The 17,157-nt window shown below is 38.3% G+C and overlaps 1 protein-coding gene across 2 annotated transcripts in view; it reads left to right on the plus strand.

Annotated features, from left to right (window-relative positions):
• Window positions 1-17,157, plus strand: part of NUP210L (nucleoporin 210 like) — an 85,121-nt gene that overhangs the window by 27,633 nt on the left and 40,331 nt on the right. The window contains exons 11-17 of one of the 2 annotated variants that reach the window (XM_089914630.1): window positions 4,229-4,366; window positions 4,832-4,990; window positions 8,910-9,108; window positions 11,084-11,254; window positions 11,405-11,407; window positions 15,579-15,826; window positions 16,912-17,085. In XM_089914630.1, coding sequence (XP_089770756.1) covers window positions 4,229-4,366; window positions 4,832-4,990; window positions 8,910-9,108; window positions 11,084-11,254; window positions 11,405-11,407; window positions 15,579-15,826; window positions 16,912-17,085 — 1,092 coding nt within the window. The remainder of the gene's footprint in view (window positions 1-4,228; window positions 4,367-4,831; window positions 4,991-8,909; window positions 9,109-11,083; window positions 11,255-11,404; window positions 11,408-15,578; window positions 15,827-16,911; window positions 17,086-17,157) is intronic. The other variant, XM_022559651.2, reaches the window with a different exon arrangement.

The raw sequence follows: 17,157 nt of genomic DNA on the forward strand, positions 1-17,157 counted from the left end.
GAACGTGATATTTTTTCAACTTATTTAGGACTTTAAAATTTTCTTTCAGCAATGTCTTATAGTTTTCATCATACAGGTCTTGAAGATATTTTATTAAATTTGTCCCTGTTTTATGTTTTTAAGCTATATATGTATTTGTAAATTTTCTCCTTTTACTTGATCATGCTAGTATATAGAAATACAGTGGTTTTTTGTATGTTACCTTGAATCTTGAAAGCTTGCTGAATTCACTGATTCTAGTAATTTTTTGTAGATTCCTTAGGAATTCCTATATATACAGTTATGTTATATGTGAATAAAGACAGTTAACCCTTTTCATTCCAATAAATATGCCTTTTAGTTCTTTTTCTTGCCTCACTGCACTGGCTAGGACCTCTACTACAATACTGAATAGAACTGTTAAGAGTAGACATGTTTGCCTTATTCCTGACCTTAAGTGGAAGGCATTCACCCTTTCACCATTGAGTATGATGTTGACTATAGATTTTGTGTAGATGCTCATCCTTAGGTTGAAGAAGTCCCTTTCTATTCCTAGTTTATTGAGAATTTTCATCATGAATTGGTGCTGAATTTTGTCAGTGCTCTTCTGCCTCTACTGAGGTGATCAATATAGTTTTTCTTTTCTAGTCTTTTAAATATGGTGAATTAATTATATTTATTGATTCTCTAATATTAAGCCAATCTTGCATTCTCAGGATAAACCTCACTTGCTTATGATTTGTTATCCTCTTATACATTACAGGATTTAACTTGCTAAAATTCTGTTAATGACTTTTGCATATATGTTTTTGAGGGCCTATAGCTTTTTTTTTCCTTCTTCTGTTTTTTATTGTAATGTATTTGTCAGGTTTGGGTGTTAGGATAATATTGGCTTTATAAAATGGGTTGGGAAGTATTCTTTTCTATTTTCTGGAAGAGTTTTGTAGAATTAGTGTTATTTCTTCCATAAATATTTGGTAGAATTCACAATGAAACTATTTGAGCTTGGAATTTTTTTATGGAAAGTCTTTTATTATTATAGTGATAAAATATACATAACATAAAATTTACCATTTTAACCATTTTTAGGTGTACAGTTCAGTGGCATTAAGTATATTCATGTTGTGCAACCATTACCACCATCTCTCTCCAGACCTTTATAATCTTTCCAGACTGATTCACTCTACCCCTTAAACAATAACACCCCCCGAACACCCCATCCCCATTCCCTGGTAACCACCATTCTATATTCTTTCTCTATGAATTTGACTAATCTAGTTACCTCATATAAGTGGAATCGTACAGGGAATTCCCTGGCAGTCCAGTGGTTAGGACTCTGCGCCTTCACTACTGAGGGTGTGGACTCAATCCCTGGTCAGGGAACTAAGATCCCGCAAGCCACACAGCACTGCCAAAAAAAAAAAAAAAAAAAGGTGGACTCATACAATATTTGTCTTTTTTGTGTTTGGCTTGTTTCACTTAGCATGTCATTAGGGTTCATCCATGATGTAGCATGTCAGAATTTCATTCCTTTTTAAGGCTAAATAATATTCTATTAAATGCATATACTGCATTTTGTTTATTATTTATCCATTGATAGACACTCGGGTTGTTTCCACCTTTTGTCTATTGTGAATAATGCTGCTATGAACATGGGTATACAAATATTTTGTCAAATCCTTGCTTTCAAATCTTTGGGGTATATACCCAGAATTGGAATTGCTGGATCATATGGCAATTCTATGTTTGACTTTTTGAGGAATTGTCATACTGTTTTCCACAGTGGCTGTCATTTTACATTCCAGCAGCAATGCACAAGGGTTGTGATTTCTCCACATTCTTACCAACACTTGCTATTTTCTATTTTTGATAATAGCCATTCTAATGGGCATGAAGTGGTATATCACTGTGATTTTAATTTACATTCCTCTAATGATTGGTGTATGGGAAGGTTTAAAACTATGAATTCAATTTTTAAAATTTATATATAACTATACAGGTTATTTCTTCTTGAGTGAAATTTGGTAGGTTGTGTCTCTGAAGGAATTTCTGTTTAATCTAATTGTTGAATTAATCACATAAAGTTGTTCAAAATATTGCCTTATTAATTTTTATGTCTGTAGGATCTGTAGCAATGTTGTCTCTTTCATTCCAGATATTGGTTATTCGTGTTTCTCTTGTTTTCTTCATGAATCCAGCTAGACAGTTATCAATTTTATTGCTTTTTACAAAGAACAAGCTTTTGGTTTCATTGACTTTTTTCCAGTTCTTTATCTACTTTCTCTTTCATTGATTTATGCCTTTACCTTTGTTATTCTATTTCTTTTCCTTACTTTGGATTTAAAATGCGTTTCTTTTTTAAGTTTCTTATTGTAGAAGAATCTTACAGTGGATCACCGGTTTTATATCTTTCTTCTTTTTAATATAAGCACTTCTACCACATTCTATTGGTCATTCAAACCATTCCTGACACAATGTAGAGGGAACTACACAAGGATGTGAATACCAGGGGGTGGGGATCAGTGGAGGCCATCTTGGAGACTCGCATCTCCAAGTTGATTCTGGGTTCTCTATTATTAGATTTAAAGGCATTACTGATCCTGTTTCTTGTGATTAAGAAGTGAGCATTGATAGTTCATGGTATGCAATAGCAAAACAGCTACTAAAATTATCACCTGTAGACACTATAGTTAAGTGCATGTAGAAGGCAAAGCTTTTGGTAACCAGGTAGTTGCTGCCATAAAACATGTTAGTGAAAGTCTGGGATATAATAGGGTTTATTGATTGTTGTTTCTAAGTGTGCTGGGTAACTTTGGGAAAGAAAATGGTTAGTTCAGGGCTTTGAATTCCCAACTCAAGATCCACCTAAGAAATCTAAAAGATTTTATGACTACCCTAAAAGAAGCCCTTATTACAATATTTCCTTGTTCTACAATCATAATGCAATTTATTTTTTATTTTATTAATTAATTAATTTGTTTGTTTTATTTTTGGCTGTGTTGGGTCTTTGTTGCTATGCGCGGGCTTTCTCTAGTTGCGGTGAGCAGGGGCTATTCTTCCTTGCAGTGCTTGGGCTTCTCATCATCGTGGCTTCTCTTGTTGCAGAGCACAGGCTCTAGCCGCACGGGCTTCAGTAGTTGTGGCATGTGGGCTCAGTAGTTGTGGCTCATGTGCTCTAGAGCTCAGGCTCAGTAGTTGTGGCGCATGGGCTTAGTTGCTCCATGGCATGTGGGATCTTCCTGGCTCAGGGCTTGAACCCGTGTCTCCTGCATTGGCAAGCGGATTCTTAAGCACTGTGCCACCAGGGAAGTCAGACGTTTAAAATTTTTATTACCTCCTTTTTTTTTTTGCCGTACAATTTTTATTACCTCCTTTGTTTTTTTTGCCGTACGCGGGCCTCTCACTGTTGTGGCCTCTCCCGCTGCGGAGTACAGGCTCCAGACGTGCAGGTTCAGCAGCCATGGCTCATGGGCCCAGCCTCTCCGCGGCATGTGGGATCTTCCCGGACCGGGGCACAAACCCGTGTCCCCTGCATCGGCAGGCAGACTCTCAACCACTGCGCCACCAGGGAAGCCCCAATGATGTTCTTTTAAACTGAAAGAACATCCAGCTAGCCACCTTAAGAGAGTGAAGAGAAAATCAGAGCCATTACTGCAGATGTGACACAGTTGCTAAATATTTCAGGGCTTCTTTAAAAAAATAGATAGATAGATAGGTAGGTAGAGTTTTCCTTCAAAGAAAAAAGGCCAACATAGTTGAGTGTGAGGACTCTATTTTACCTGTATGGGTACCCCCCTAAACCCTGCTCTTGTTTTTAAGCAGGATGGGAATATCTTACCCCAGCATCTTTAAATGTTCTCTTTATTTTCTTCTGAATAGCTTGTAATATTCCTTTGCCTTTACAATTTATATACTTAACTGATAGATGTCCAAGGATCTTTCTTTCTGAAACTATGATTGCCCTTTCTATGCTGATAAAACTCTTATTTCAGGAAATTTAAACTGCTTTCCGTGACTGTGATACTTCTTTTAGGTCTATCAAAATCCCTTTCATTATTATTGAAATGTAGTAGCTGTGCTTCACTAATGAACAGGAACGTTTATTTCTTTCTTTTATTGATAGAAATTGGTTGAGTAATTTATTAACACACCATTTTGCTGATGCTTTATATGTGAATGTGGACCATAAGAAGACCATAAGAACAGTCCTTATAAAATCTGTTTTGCTCCTTTTTTTCTGCTCTTATAGAATAAAAATATTCAGCCTATAAAATTTCCACTTATACATCAGCAAGAAGTGAAGATTTATTTTCCCATCAAGCTTACACCCAACTTTCTGGCATTTCCTCATCATCCCATGGGAATGTTATATCGTTATAAAGTACAGGTATGATGTCTTATAATGAGAATTCACAAAGAAATGTCAGTTTCTCTGATAGCTTAATTTATTGAAGGTTAATGTTAAATCTTATTTCCCCCTAATCCTAGCAGTATAACTCAGTTTTGGGTGACAACCAAATCATGCTCTTGAATACTGTCATCCTAAGAATACTTGGTGTACTTTCCTTCTCTTCCATATATCCTTTCCTTGTGAGTTTTATAAAGTTTTGTCAAGCTCCCTTGTGCTCTTTTTTGACATTTTGTGATACTGCCATTGCATAATCCCCCTTTAGTATTACCCTTCCCCATTTAGTTACTTTAATATAGCATCACAGTTTCTTAATGTTCCAGAAATAATTTATTGTATAGTTTTATTATTTCCTAAACTTTATTTCGCCAGATTTTACATCTTCAGTTAAATTCCAATTTTCTTCCTATACTAATTAAATATAAGGTTGTATTTTTTTCATAGGTAGAGGGTGGCAGTGGCAATTTCACCTGGACCTCTTCTAATGAAACAGTGGCCATGGTAACCACTAAAGGAGTGGTGACGACAGCTGGTCAGGTCAGAGGGAACAGCACTGTTTTGGCCCGAGATGTACAAAATCCTTTTCGATATGGGGAAATTAAGGTAAGCAACTCTCCAAAAAACGTTCATATCTCCTCTGAGACATTGATGTCTAAATTTAAGTACAGTAACACATTAAAAATTTTTTTTTCTTTTTCAAGTTGGTTGTTTTAAAATGATCCTCAGGACTTCCCTAGTGGTCCAGTGGTTAAGACTCTGTGCTTCCAAGGCAGGGGGCATGGGTTTGATCCCTAGTTAGGGAACTAAGATCCCCTGCTGTCAACAATGGGAAGCCAACACAGATTTTTCCTAAGGTCAATAATATGATAAACACAAAGAAAGAAAACTACAGGCCAATATCACTGATGAACATAGATGCAAAAATCCTCAACAAAATACTAGCAAACAGAATCCAACAGCACATTAAAAGGATCATACCCCATGATCAAGTGGGGTTTATTCCAGGAATGCAAGGATTCTTCAATATACGCAAATCAATCAACGTGATACACCATATTAACAAATTGAAGGAGAAAAAGCATATGGTCATCTCAATAGATGCAGAGAAAGCTTTTGACAAAATTCAACACCGATTTATGATAAAAACCTTGCAGAAAGTGGGCATAGAGGGAACTTTCCTCAACATAATAAAAGGCCATATATGACAAACCCACAGCCAACATCATCCTCAATGGTGAAAACCTGAAACCATTTCCACTAAGATCAGGAACAAGACAAGGTTGCCCACTCTCACCATTCTTATTCAAAAGTTTTGGAAGTTCTAGCCACAGCAATCAGAGAAGAAAAAGAAATAAAAGGAATCCAAATCGGAAAAGAAGAAGTAAAGCTGTCACTGTTTGCAGATGACATGATACTATACATAGAGAATCCTAAAGATGCTACCAGAAAACTACTAGACCTAATCAATGAATTTGGTAAAGTAGCAGGATACAAAATTAATGCCCAGAAATCTCTGGCATTCTTATACACTAATGATGAAAAATCTGAAAGTGAAATTAAGAAAACACTCCCATTTACCACTGCAACAAAAAAGAATAAAATATCTAGGAATAAACCTACCTAAGGAGACAAAAGACCTGTATGCAGAAAATTATAAGAGACTGATGAAAGAAATTAAAGATGATACAAATAGATGGAGAGATATACCATGTTCTTGGATTGGAAGAATCAACATTGTGAAAATGACTCTACTACCCAAAGCAATCTATAGATTCAATGCAATCCCTATCAAACTACCACTGGCATTTTTCACAGAACTAGAACAAAAAATTTCACAATTTGTATGGAAACACAAATGACCCCGAATACCCAAAGCAATCTTGAGAACGAAAAATGGAGCTGGAGGAATCAGGCTCCCTGACTTCAGGCTATACTACAAAGCTGCAATAATCAAGATAGTATGGTACTGGCACAAAAACAGAAAGATAGATCAATGGAACAGGATAGAAAGCCCAGAGATAAACCCACGCACATATGGACACCTTATCTTTGATAAAGGTGGCAGGAATGTACAGTGGAGAAAGGACAGCCTCTTCAATAAATGGTGCTGGGAAAACTGGACAGGTACATGTAAAAGTATGAGATTAGATCACTCCCTAACACCATACATAAAAATAAGCTCAAAATGGATTAAAGACTTAAATGTAAGGCCAGAAACTATCAAACTCTTAGAGGAAAACATAGGCAGAACACTCTATGACATAAATCACAGCAAGATCCTTTTTGACCCACCTCCTAGAGAAATGGAAATAAAAACAAAAATAAACAAATGGGACCTAAGGAAACTTCAAAGCTTTTGCACGGCAAAGGAAACCATAAACAAGACCAAAAGACAACCCTCAGAATGGGAGAAAATATTTGCAAATGAATCAACTGACAAAGAATTAATCTCCAAAATTTACAAGCAACTCATTCAGCTCAATAACAAAAAAACAAACAACCCAACCCAAAAATGGGCAGAAGACCTAAATAGACATTTCTCCAAAGAAGATATACAGACTGCTAACAAACACATGAAAGAATGCTCAACATCATTAATCATTAGAGGAATGCAAATCAAAACTACAATGAGATATCATCTCACACCAGTCAGAATGGCCATCATCAAAAAATCTAGAAACAATAAATGTTAGAGAGGGTGTGGAGAAAAGGGAACCCTCTTGCACTGCTTGTAGGAATGTGAATTGGTACAGCCACTATGCTGAACAGTATGGAGGTTCCTTAAAAAACTACAAATAGAACTACCATATGACCCAGCAATCCCACTACTGGGCATATACCCTGAGAAAACCAAAATTCAAAAAGAGTCATGTACCAAAATGTTCATTGCAGCTCTATTTACAATAGCCTGGAGATGGAAACAACCTAAGTGCCCATCATCGGATGAATGGATAAAGAAGATGTGGCACATATATACAATGGAATATTACTCAGCCATAAAAAGAAACGAAATTGAGCTATTTGTAATGAGGTGGATAGACCAAGAGTCTGTCATACAGAGTGAAGTAAGTCAGAAAGAGAGAGACAAATACCGTATGCTAACACATATATATGGAATTTAAGAAAAAAAATGTCATGAAGAACCTAGGGGTAAGGCAGGAATAAAGACACAGACCTACTGGAGAACGGACTTGAGGATATGAGGAGGAGGAAGGGTGAGCTGTGACAGGGCGAGAGAGAGGCATGGACATATATACACTACCAAACGTAAGGTAGATAGCTAGTGGGAAGCAGCCGCGTGGCACAGGGATATTGGCTCGGTGCTTTGTGACCGCCTGGAGGGGTGGGATAGGAAGGGTGGGAGGGAGGGAGATGCAAGAGGGAAGAGATATGGGAACATATGTATATGTATAACTGATTCACTTTGTTATAAAGCAGAAACTAACACACCATTGTAAAGCAATTATGCCCCAATAAAGATGTTAAAAAAAAAGAAAAAGATATCAAGTAAGAGGAAGTGCTCTATGTCAGAGGTCAGCAAATTTTTAGTTAAAAAGAGCCAGTTAGTAAATATGTTAGGGCTTCCCTGGTGGCACAGTGGTTAAGAATCCACCTACCAATGCAGGCGACATGGGTTCGAGCCCTGGTCCGGGAAGATCCCACATGTCGTGGAGCAACTAAGCCTGTGCACCACAACTACCGAGCCTGCGCTCTAGAGCCCTCGAGCCACAACTACTGAGCCCGCGTGCCACAACTACTGAAGCCCGTGCACCTAGAGTCTGTGCTCTGCAACAAGACAAGCCACAGCAATGAGAAGCCCACACCCTGCAACGAAGTGTAGCCCCCGCTCACCGCACCTAGAGAAAGCCCAGACACAGCAAAGAAGCACAGCAATGCAGCCAAAAATAAATAAATAAAACAAATAAATTTTTTTAAAAAATTTTAATTTATAAATATGTTAGTATTTGTAGGCCACATACAGTCTCTATCTCATAGTCTTCTTTTTTGTCATTGTTGCTTTTTATTTTACAGCCCTTTAAAAATGTAAAAGCCATTCTTAGCTTACAAAAGTCAAGAAAGTTGTGCGCTGGTCATATTTTGCCAGACTCGTGTTGAATGGTGTTAGATGCTTTAGAGAGGTCGATTGATTAAGGAATGAAATGAGTGACAGGTTCAGCATCTAACACACAAACACAAAACATACATATATGTTATGTATATGTATATTTAAATATTTAAGAAATGCTTTCTGGGCTTCCCTGGTGGCGCAGTGGTTGAGAGTCCACCTGCCGATGCAGGGGACACGGGTTCGTGCCCCGGTCCGGGAAGATCCCACATGCTGCGGAGCCGCTGGGCCCGTGAGCCATGGCCGCTGAGCCTGCGCGTCCGGAGCCTGTGCTCCGCAACGGGAGAGGCCACAACAGTGAGAGGCCCGCGTACCGCAAAAAAAAAGAAATGCTTTCTTTTCTTCTAAGACTTTCCTAACATAACTTTCTTGAAAGATTAATTTTTTCCCCTCCAGATATGTGTTCTGAAACTGAACAAAATGAAAATGTTACCATTTCATGCTGATGTAGAGATTGGCCAGATTATAGAAATCCCCATTGCCATGTATCATGTAAATAAGGAAACCAAAGAGGCCATCGCGTTCACAGACTGCTCTCATTTATCCTTGGATTTGAACATGGATAAGCAAGGAGTCTTCACTCTTCTCAAAGAAGGTAAGAGTAGGCTTTTTATTTTTTCCTTTCTTTGTCTTTGAATTAAAGGACCAATCAACAATTCAGAAACTATGAATTACAGTCTCAATTCGCACATTGGGAATTCCCTAGTGGTCCAGTGGTAGGGACACTGGGCTTTCACTGCCAAGGGCCCGGTTTCAGTCCCTGGTCGGGGAACTAAGATCCCACGAACCGCGCGGTGTGGCCAAAAAAATTAAAAATTAAATTTAGATATTACCTTTCTTTATAATACTTTTATTTATTCTGTCAACTGCCTGTATTAGGTGTTACAATATGATGTAGAAACAAAGGCACAAAAATTGAATAACATGTCCAGGCTTCATTGTGGCCAGACTATCAGTTTTTAGTCATATTAAAGGCTTCTCTTTCCAGCCTCAAGCTTGCTTGCTTGCTTTCTTTCTTTCTTTCTTTCTTTAATATATATACTACACCTCTTTCTAAGAGGACTGTATTGCCATTTAATGTATATATATATATATAAAATTTATTCTGTAAAAGAAAATACCTTTTTAATAAGAAAAGAATATGAATAAGCTATCCATAAGGATCAATATCATTTACCGTTATGGAACTTCATATTTGATCCTGATCACCATTGTTTTTTCATCAATAATAATGACAGTAGTAGCATCTAACATTTGTTTAGCATTTCTATTTCCTAGGCTCTGTTCTGAATACTTTTCATATACTAACTCATTTAATTCTCCCAATACATCTATAAGGTTGATATCAACTTGGACTTCTCTTTTGCCCTTGTTAATTATACTATACAATATCTCTCACCTCTCCTCTGTTCTTAGGCTGTCTCTCCCCATTTTTAGGCCCTCATTATCTCTCACTGAGAATTTAATGATATCCTCCAACTGTCCTTGCCTTTGATAATCATGGCTACCAGATAGATCTTCATGAAGCTCAATTTCAAAATTAATTTTCCTGCTCAAAAATTTTGAGAGGTGGACTTCCCTGGTGGCGCAGTGGTTAAGAATCTGCCTGCCAATGCAGGGGACACGGGTTCGAGCCCTGGTCCAGGAAGATCCCACATGCCGTGGAGCAACTAAGCCTGTGTGCCACAACTACTGAGCCTGCGCTCTAGAGCCCACAAGCCATAACTACTGAGCCCACGTGCCGCAACTACTGAAGCCTGCGCACCTAGAGCCCGTGCTTCGCAGCAAGAGAAGCAACCACAATGAGAAGCCCCCACATCGCAACGAAGAGTAGCCCCTGCTCGCCACAACTAGAGAAAGCCCGTGTGCCGCAACAAAGACCCAAAACAGCCAAAAATTAAAATTAATTAATTATTTTAAAAAGTATACAATTCAATTAAAAAAAAAAATTTGAGAGGGTTCTCCCTGCCCGTGGACAACAGCCAAAATCCTTTTAGTTTAGTATTAAAGGTCCTCTACAGTGTAACCCAACCTACTTTTTGGAACTTCATGCTTTGGCTTCATGTATGGCTCTAGCTAAACTAACTACTTTAGTTAAAATTTCCCATATATCTCTTTCATATACTCATTTGTATCTCATTTATATTTCTATCTTTGTTCATTTATTTGTCAGCTTAAGATACTGTCTTCTGCATATCTAAACCTTTCTTGATCTCTCCAGCTAAAAGTAATCATTCTGTTTTCTAGACTTCTATAATGCTTATCATTTTCTACTAATAGTTCAATTTATGTAAATGTTCACCCTCCCCTTCTAAACTATATATGCCTTGAGGTCAGGATCTTTGCTCATATTTGTATCCTCACCATACATAGAACTGTGTCTTACATGATATATATCTGTTAATAGAAGGAACATTATTTTATATCAACTTAATATAAATAATTGGGGTCTAGTAGTGTGTGAGATTAAGAATTTTTTAAAATATTAAAATTCTTGTATTTCTATAGCCTGATTTCCTTGAGGACTGATGGCTTATTACCCTACTGAAGTCATGCTTTTTGATTTGCAGGTATTCAAAGACCAGGACCAACACACTGTTCCAGTGCACATATAGCAGCCAAATCTCTGGGCCATACTTTGGTAACAGTTAGTGTGACTGAATATGAAGAGTATTTGGAGAGCAGTGCCACATTTGCTGCTTATGAACCCCTAAAGGTGAGATATTTCATGCTAAAGAACTGCCATATCTTTTCATGGACCCCACCATGTCCACCTGGGGGCTTCCTACCTATCTGTGATCTCTGTTAAAGATCAGTGATATTTATGTTCTCTTTACTTACCACTCTCTTGTTTTTAGACCCACAGCTCCCTCATCAAATCTGAGTATCAGGGAGTTTATGCTATCATGTTTTGGCCACAGGAATATTTATAAGTTGTATCAGCAAGTTTTATTATTTATTTATTTATTTATTTGGGGGGTGCTGTGTCGGGTCTTAGTTGTGGTATGTGGGCTCTTTGTTGCAGTGTACAGGCGTCTCTCTAGTTGTGGTGCGCCAGCTTCTCTCTAGTTGTGGTGTGTGGCACGCGCGGGCTTAGCTGCCCCGCAGCATGTGGGATCTTAGTTCCCCAAACAGGGATCAAACCCGTGTCCCCTGCATTGGAAGGCGGATTCTTTTTTTTTTTAAATAAATTTATTTATTTATTTTTGGCTGCCTTGGGTCTTTGTTGCTGCGTGCGGGCTTTCTCTAGTTGTGGTGAGTGGGGGCTACTCTTCATTGTGGTGCGCGGGCTTCTCATCGTGGTGGCTTCTGTTGTTGCAGAGCACGGGCTCTGGGGCGCACGGGCTTCAGTAGTTGTGGCACGCGGGCTCAGCAGTTGTGGCTCTTGGGCTCTAGAGCGCAGGCTCAGTAGTTGTGGCATGTGGGATCTTCCCGGACCAGGGCTCGAACTCGTGTCCCCTGCATTGGCAGGCGGATTCTTAGCCACTGCGCCACCAGGGAAGCCCCTGGAAGGCAGATTCTTTACCACTGGACCACTAGGGAAGTCCCAACAAGTTTTAGATATTTTGCTTTCTTTCCTCTTTTTCTTTCTCTTTTTTACTGAGATATAAAAAACATATACTAAAGTACACTAATCTTAAGGTACTATTTATTTTTTTTATTTGGCTGCACCAGGTCTTAGTTGCAGGATCTTTAGTTGCGGCATGCAAACTCTTAGTTGCAGCATATGGAATCTAGTTCCCTGACCAGGGATCAAACCCAGGCCCCCTGCATTGGGAACGCAGAGTCTTAGCCACTGGACCACCAGGGAAGTCTCTTAAGGTACTGTTTGAATTTTCACATATGTATGTATCTTTGTAACACCACCTGGAAGAAGATATAGAATATTAGTATACTCTCTTTTGAAGAACTCTGAAAGAAAACCTTCCACCCTAGGGAGGGAAGTCAATCATCTTTTACCCTTTATACTTACAAATTTTCAGCACAACAGTCATCATTTTGGCCCCCAAGGATTGGTCCATTATAATTGGGATATTACAACAGGTGGCAGTTCAAAATAAAAGTAGATAGGGACTTCCCTGGTGGTCCAGTGGGTAGGACTCCATGCTCCCAATGCAGGGGGCCCAGATTCAATCCCTGGTCTGGGAACTAGATCCCCACATGCATGCCATAACTAAGAAGTCCACATGCTACAACTGAAGATCCCGCACGCCGCAACGAAGATCCTGCGTGCTGCAACTAAGAGCAGCCTAAATAAATAAATAAATAATTTTAAAAATAAAAAGATAAAAGTAGATAGAGGGGTTCCCTCGTGGCGCAGTGGTTGAGAGTCTGCCTGCTGATGCAGGGGACACGGGTTCATGCCCCGGTCCGGGAAGATCCCACATGCCGGGGAGCGGCTAGGCCTGTGAGCCATGGCCGCTGAGCCTGTGCGTCCGGAGCCTGTGCTCCGCAACGGGAGAGGCCACACAGTGAGAGGCCCGCGTACCGCAAAAAAAAAAAAAAGTAGATAGAGCCTGGCATGCTTTCTATATATTTGAGTCCTTCAGGAGCTAAAATTGATGTCTAGGGGCTTCCCTGGTGGCACAGTGGTTAAGAATCCACCTGCTGATGCGGGGGACACGGGTTTGAGCCCTGGTCCGGGATGATCCCACATGCCGCAGAGCAACTAAGCCTGTGAGCCACAAGTGTTGAGCCTGCGCTCTATAGCCTGCGAGCCACAACTACTGAAGCCTGCGTGCCTAGAGCCTGTTCTCGGCAACAAGAGAAGCCACCGCAATGAGAAGCCCGCGCATCGCAACGAAGAGTAGCCCCCACTCGCCGCAACCAGAGAAAAGCCCGCACGCAGCAACGAAGACCCAACCCAGCCAAAAATAATAGAAAGTAAAATAAAATTTTAAAAATAAACAACAAAAAAAATTGATGTCTACAAGTTCTTGCTGATACATACTGACAAATACTGACTCAGTGCCTCTTAGGATGAGGAGGCATCCACAGGGAAAAAGTTGTCAATGAAAGAAGCAAGGTAAGTTATTAATTTTAAAAAGATAACTTGCTCATTAATATTTGCATTTTGGGCTTCCCTGGTGGCGCAGTGGTTGAGAGTCCACCTGCCAATACAGGGGACACGGGTTTGTGCCCCGGTCCAGGAAGATCCCACGCGCCACGGAGCGGCTGGGCCCGTGAGCCGTGAACATTGGGCCTGCGCGTCCGGAGCCTGTGCTCCGCAACGGGAGAGGCCACAGCAGTGAGAGGCCTGCGTACCGAAAAAAAAAAAAATTTTTATATATATATATATATATATATATATATTTGCATTTTAAGTTGGCCTCATTGTACATTGTGCAGCCTAAGTATTAAACATATGGCTTGAGCATATTTCACTCATTCTCTTAGTGGATGAATCATCCTACTTGCCTAATTAAGTGAAAGTGCTAGGCTGCAACGCCTGGTCATTTCATGAGGTTTTTTCTTAGTTTTATCATTATCCTTACCCTAATTTTATATTTATTGAATGTCCCACAAATCAGATCTCCCCTGAATGAAAACTATCCTTAAAGGAAAGGAAGTAAGATGATGATTTTCTTTTTCTACCTAGTAATTTGGTCATGTATCTTTTTCTTTAGCTGCTGAAAAATATATGTATGTTTTACTTTTGTTATCAATCTTATGTTTTGGTACATGGTATATAGTTCTCAATTTGTCCTTTTATACATCATTTCAATTCAGTTGATCTGATTAATTTTGGACTATATACATCTAGGAAAAAGGAATAACTCCAGTTTTGCTTTCTCAGAAAGCCTTCCATGAAGCCTCTGACTAGTTTAATTTCTTCTATTTGAGGCTTGTTTGGCACTCTGTACTGTGCCTTTTTGTAACACTCATTATACTCTTTACCTACTTCAAATCTGTCTTTTCCAGACTATTAGCTCCACTGTGAGGCAGGACCTTATTTTGGCTTTCTATTACTGTATCACCAGTGGGCCATCAATGAATATTTGTTAAATTGAATTATATATACATTTTTAAGAGAATACTGCCATTAGACATAGGAATGTTTAATGTTAATAGTATTCAATAATAAATATGATTGACTAGTTCAGGAAAGAAATATTAAAACACGGTTTGCTTACATTTTCAGAATGATTGCTTCAACTCTGTAGTTCATTTTGTCACTTAGTCACTGTTGTAGACACTGTGTACCATACAAAAAAACCCCTACACTTTGAGAATACTTCATTCCCCAAAAACCAGTTTCCTCATCTATAAGTAGGATACAACTCCTCTGTTTACTGGAGTGAATAATACCTGTCTTGACTACCTCTTAGGTGAGAGTTCTTTGAGAAACATATGAACTGTATAGATGTATTATTTTCATATTTTTAGGGCAGGAGTTCTTTGATACTTTAATAAAATATCCATTTAAAATTCTTATGTAATATGGTGACAGATGGTACCTAGACTTATTGTGGTGATCATTTTGTAGTGTATAAAAATATCAAATCATTATGTTACACACCTAAGTGTAATATTATATGCCAGTTATACTTCAATTTTTTAAAAAAGAGAAAAAAAGAAAAATGTTTATGCACTTATTTATCAATACTTTTTATGTGCACAGCATTGTACTAAATCCCACTGAGGAAGAGAGATTCTTTCAAAAATTTGGGGTATAAGATACTCTTTTCTCTTAAGTTTACATAACTAGACAGTGTAACAAGAATTATTAGATGTATATATATGAAGATTTGACATATTTAAATAGCATTAGGGGATAAACAAGTATACAAATTAATGGTAGAGATAATTACTATAAGAGCTTAGAGGATACAGAAGTGGTTTTGGTCTGGAATGATTAGACATAAATTAATGGATTCTCTTGACACATGAGTTAGGCTGAATGATAGGTGGGATCTAAATTAGTACAGAGGTTGAGAAGCATTCCAAGTAAGAGGCATAACATATATGTTTCCTAATTTGGGAATTAAGTTTAATGTCATTTACATTATAGTTATATAACCAGTTTTTCACTTTAGAAAACTGTTGAATTCTCTAACTAATCAGGAGTTAATTTCTTTAAATGTCATCAGGCTCTAAACCCTGTGGAAGTGGCACTGGTGACATGGCACTCTGTAAAGGAAATGATATTTGAAGGGGGCCCTCGTCCATGGATCTTGGAGCCCTCACGATTCTTTTTGGAGCTGAGCATGGAGAAGACAGAGAAAATTAGAATAACACAAGTCCGGCTGCCAGCACAGAGAAAACAGAATCAGTACATCTATCGGGTCCTGTGCCTGGATTTAGGGGAACAAGTAGGAAAATGATCTTTTTCTAACATTTCTTTTAGCAATAATACTCCAAATCTTTTGTACTTCTAGCCATTCCTTTTCAGATTCTAATGGATTTAGTTTATGTACTAGATGGGAAAATTCTAATTATTGATTAAAAGATCTTTTTTTTTTTTAAAGCTTACTATTCTTTAAATGTACACCAAAGATTTTGGTTTACTCATCTGAGAATTCTAACAGTTCACCAACCAAATGGTTCAAGATTTTTTTGTAGTAGGGGGCTTATTTCAATCATTTTATCACTATAATTCATTTCCTGTTGCCTAGACTAGAGGATATATAGTTTTCCACCTCCAAAGAATGTGAGGAAGGGAAATTTAAAGTGTCATCTATGGTTATCAATTTTGAAGAATGAGTTAGATCTGTGTTGATAAGAGTAATTAGTATATTGCCCTTTATCAGTTTAATTAGTTTTGATTATTTTTAGAGGTAGTGATGGCTTTATCCATAGCTGCACCCTGCTTCTACCAAAACCAGTAGCAAAGGTTTTCAGTTTGACCAGGATTGAGAATTTAAAGTATGACTATGAGGCATAGCCCAGCTAACCAGCCCTTAGGGAATCCATGTATGATTTTAACTTAATAAGAACTGTGCTGTAATCAATTGAGCTTCATTTTAATATCTCTAGTATACTGTATTGTATATATGACTAGCTATTAGTGATTTCAATCCTAATTACCCCCTTTTGAAGCTCTCTAGCTTCTTTTTGTTTTCACATTGTTATTCATTAGTATTTCCACCAGAAATGAGTTGAAACACAAATTAGTTTTTCCACTTTTTGCCAACTGGTAACAAAAGATTTGGTGGAGGAAAAGACTGAAGTAATTGGTCAGTTAGATTTTTTTAATGTTCCCTTTGTTTCTATGATATCCTTGTTTCTCTTAGCACAGATAATTAAGAACTATAGTGTCTTTAAGGGATTTGCCTGATTATAATGTCCAAAGGGACTCTATACTGGAATTTGAATAATTCTAACACGTTTAGATTGGCACAACTGACATCAAGTGTCTACCCACAATTATCTCTCTTGCCCTTGTGTTTTCTTAAAGATTCTGACATTCCAAATTGGAAATCATCCAGGTGTCCTGAACCCTAGTCCAGCTGTAGAAGTTGTGCAGGTACGCTTCATATGTGCCCACCCTGCCAGCATATCAGTATCTCCAGTATATAAGGTGCCAGCTGATGCCCAACCATGTCCTCTGCCACAGCATAACAAACAACTGGTGAGTACAGTGTCTCCAACTAATTTACATTTTCTCTAACCTGCTTTAAGATAAATGGTCTGAAATGTAGCT

This window comes from Delphinapterus leucas, chromosome 1 (assembly GCF_059928025.1).
Source record: "Delphinapterus leucas isolate spDelLeu-1000000601 "Yukka" chromosome 1, BTC_Dleu_Yukka2, whole genome shotgun sequence".
In the NCBI taxonomy this organism is placed as follows: Eukaryota; Metazoa; Chordata; class Mammalia; order Artiodactyla; family Monodontidae; genus Delphinapterus; species Delphinapterus leucas.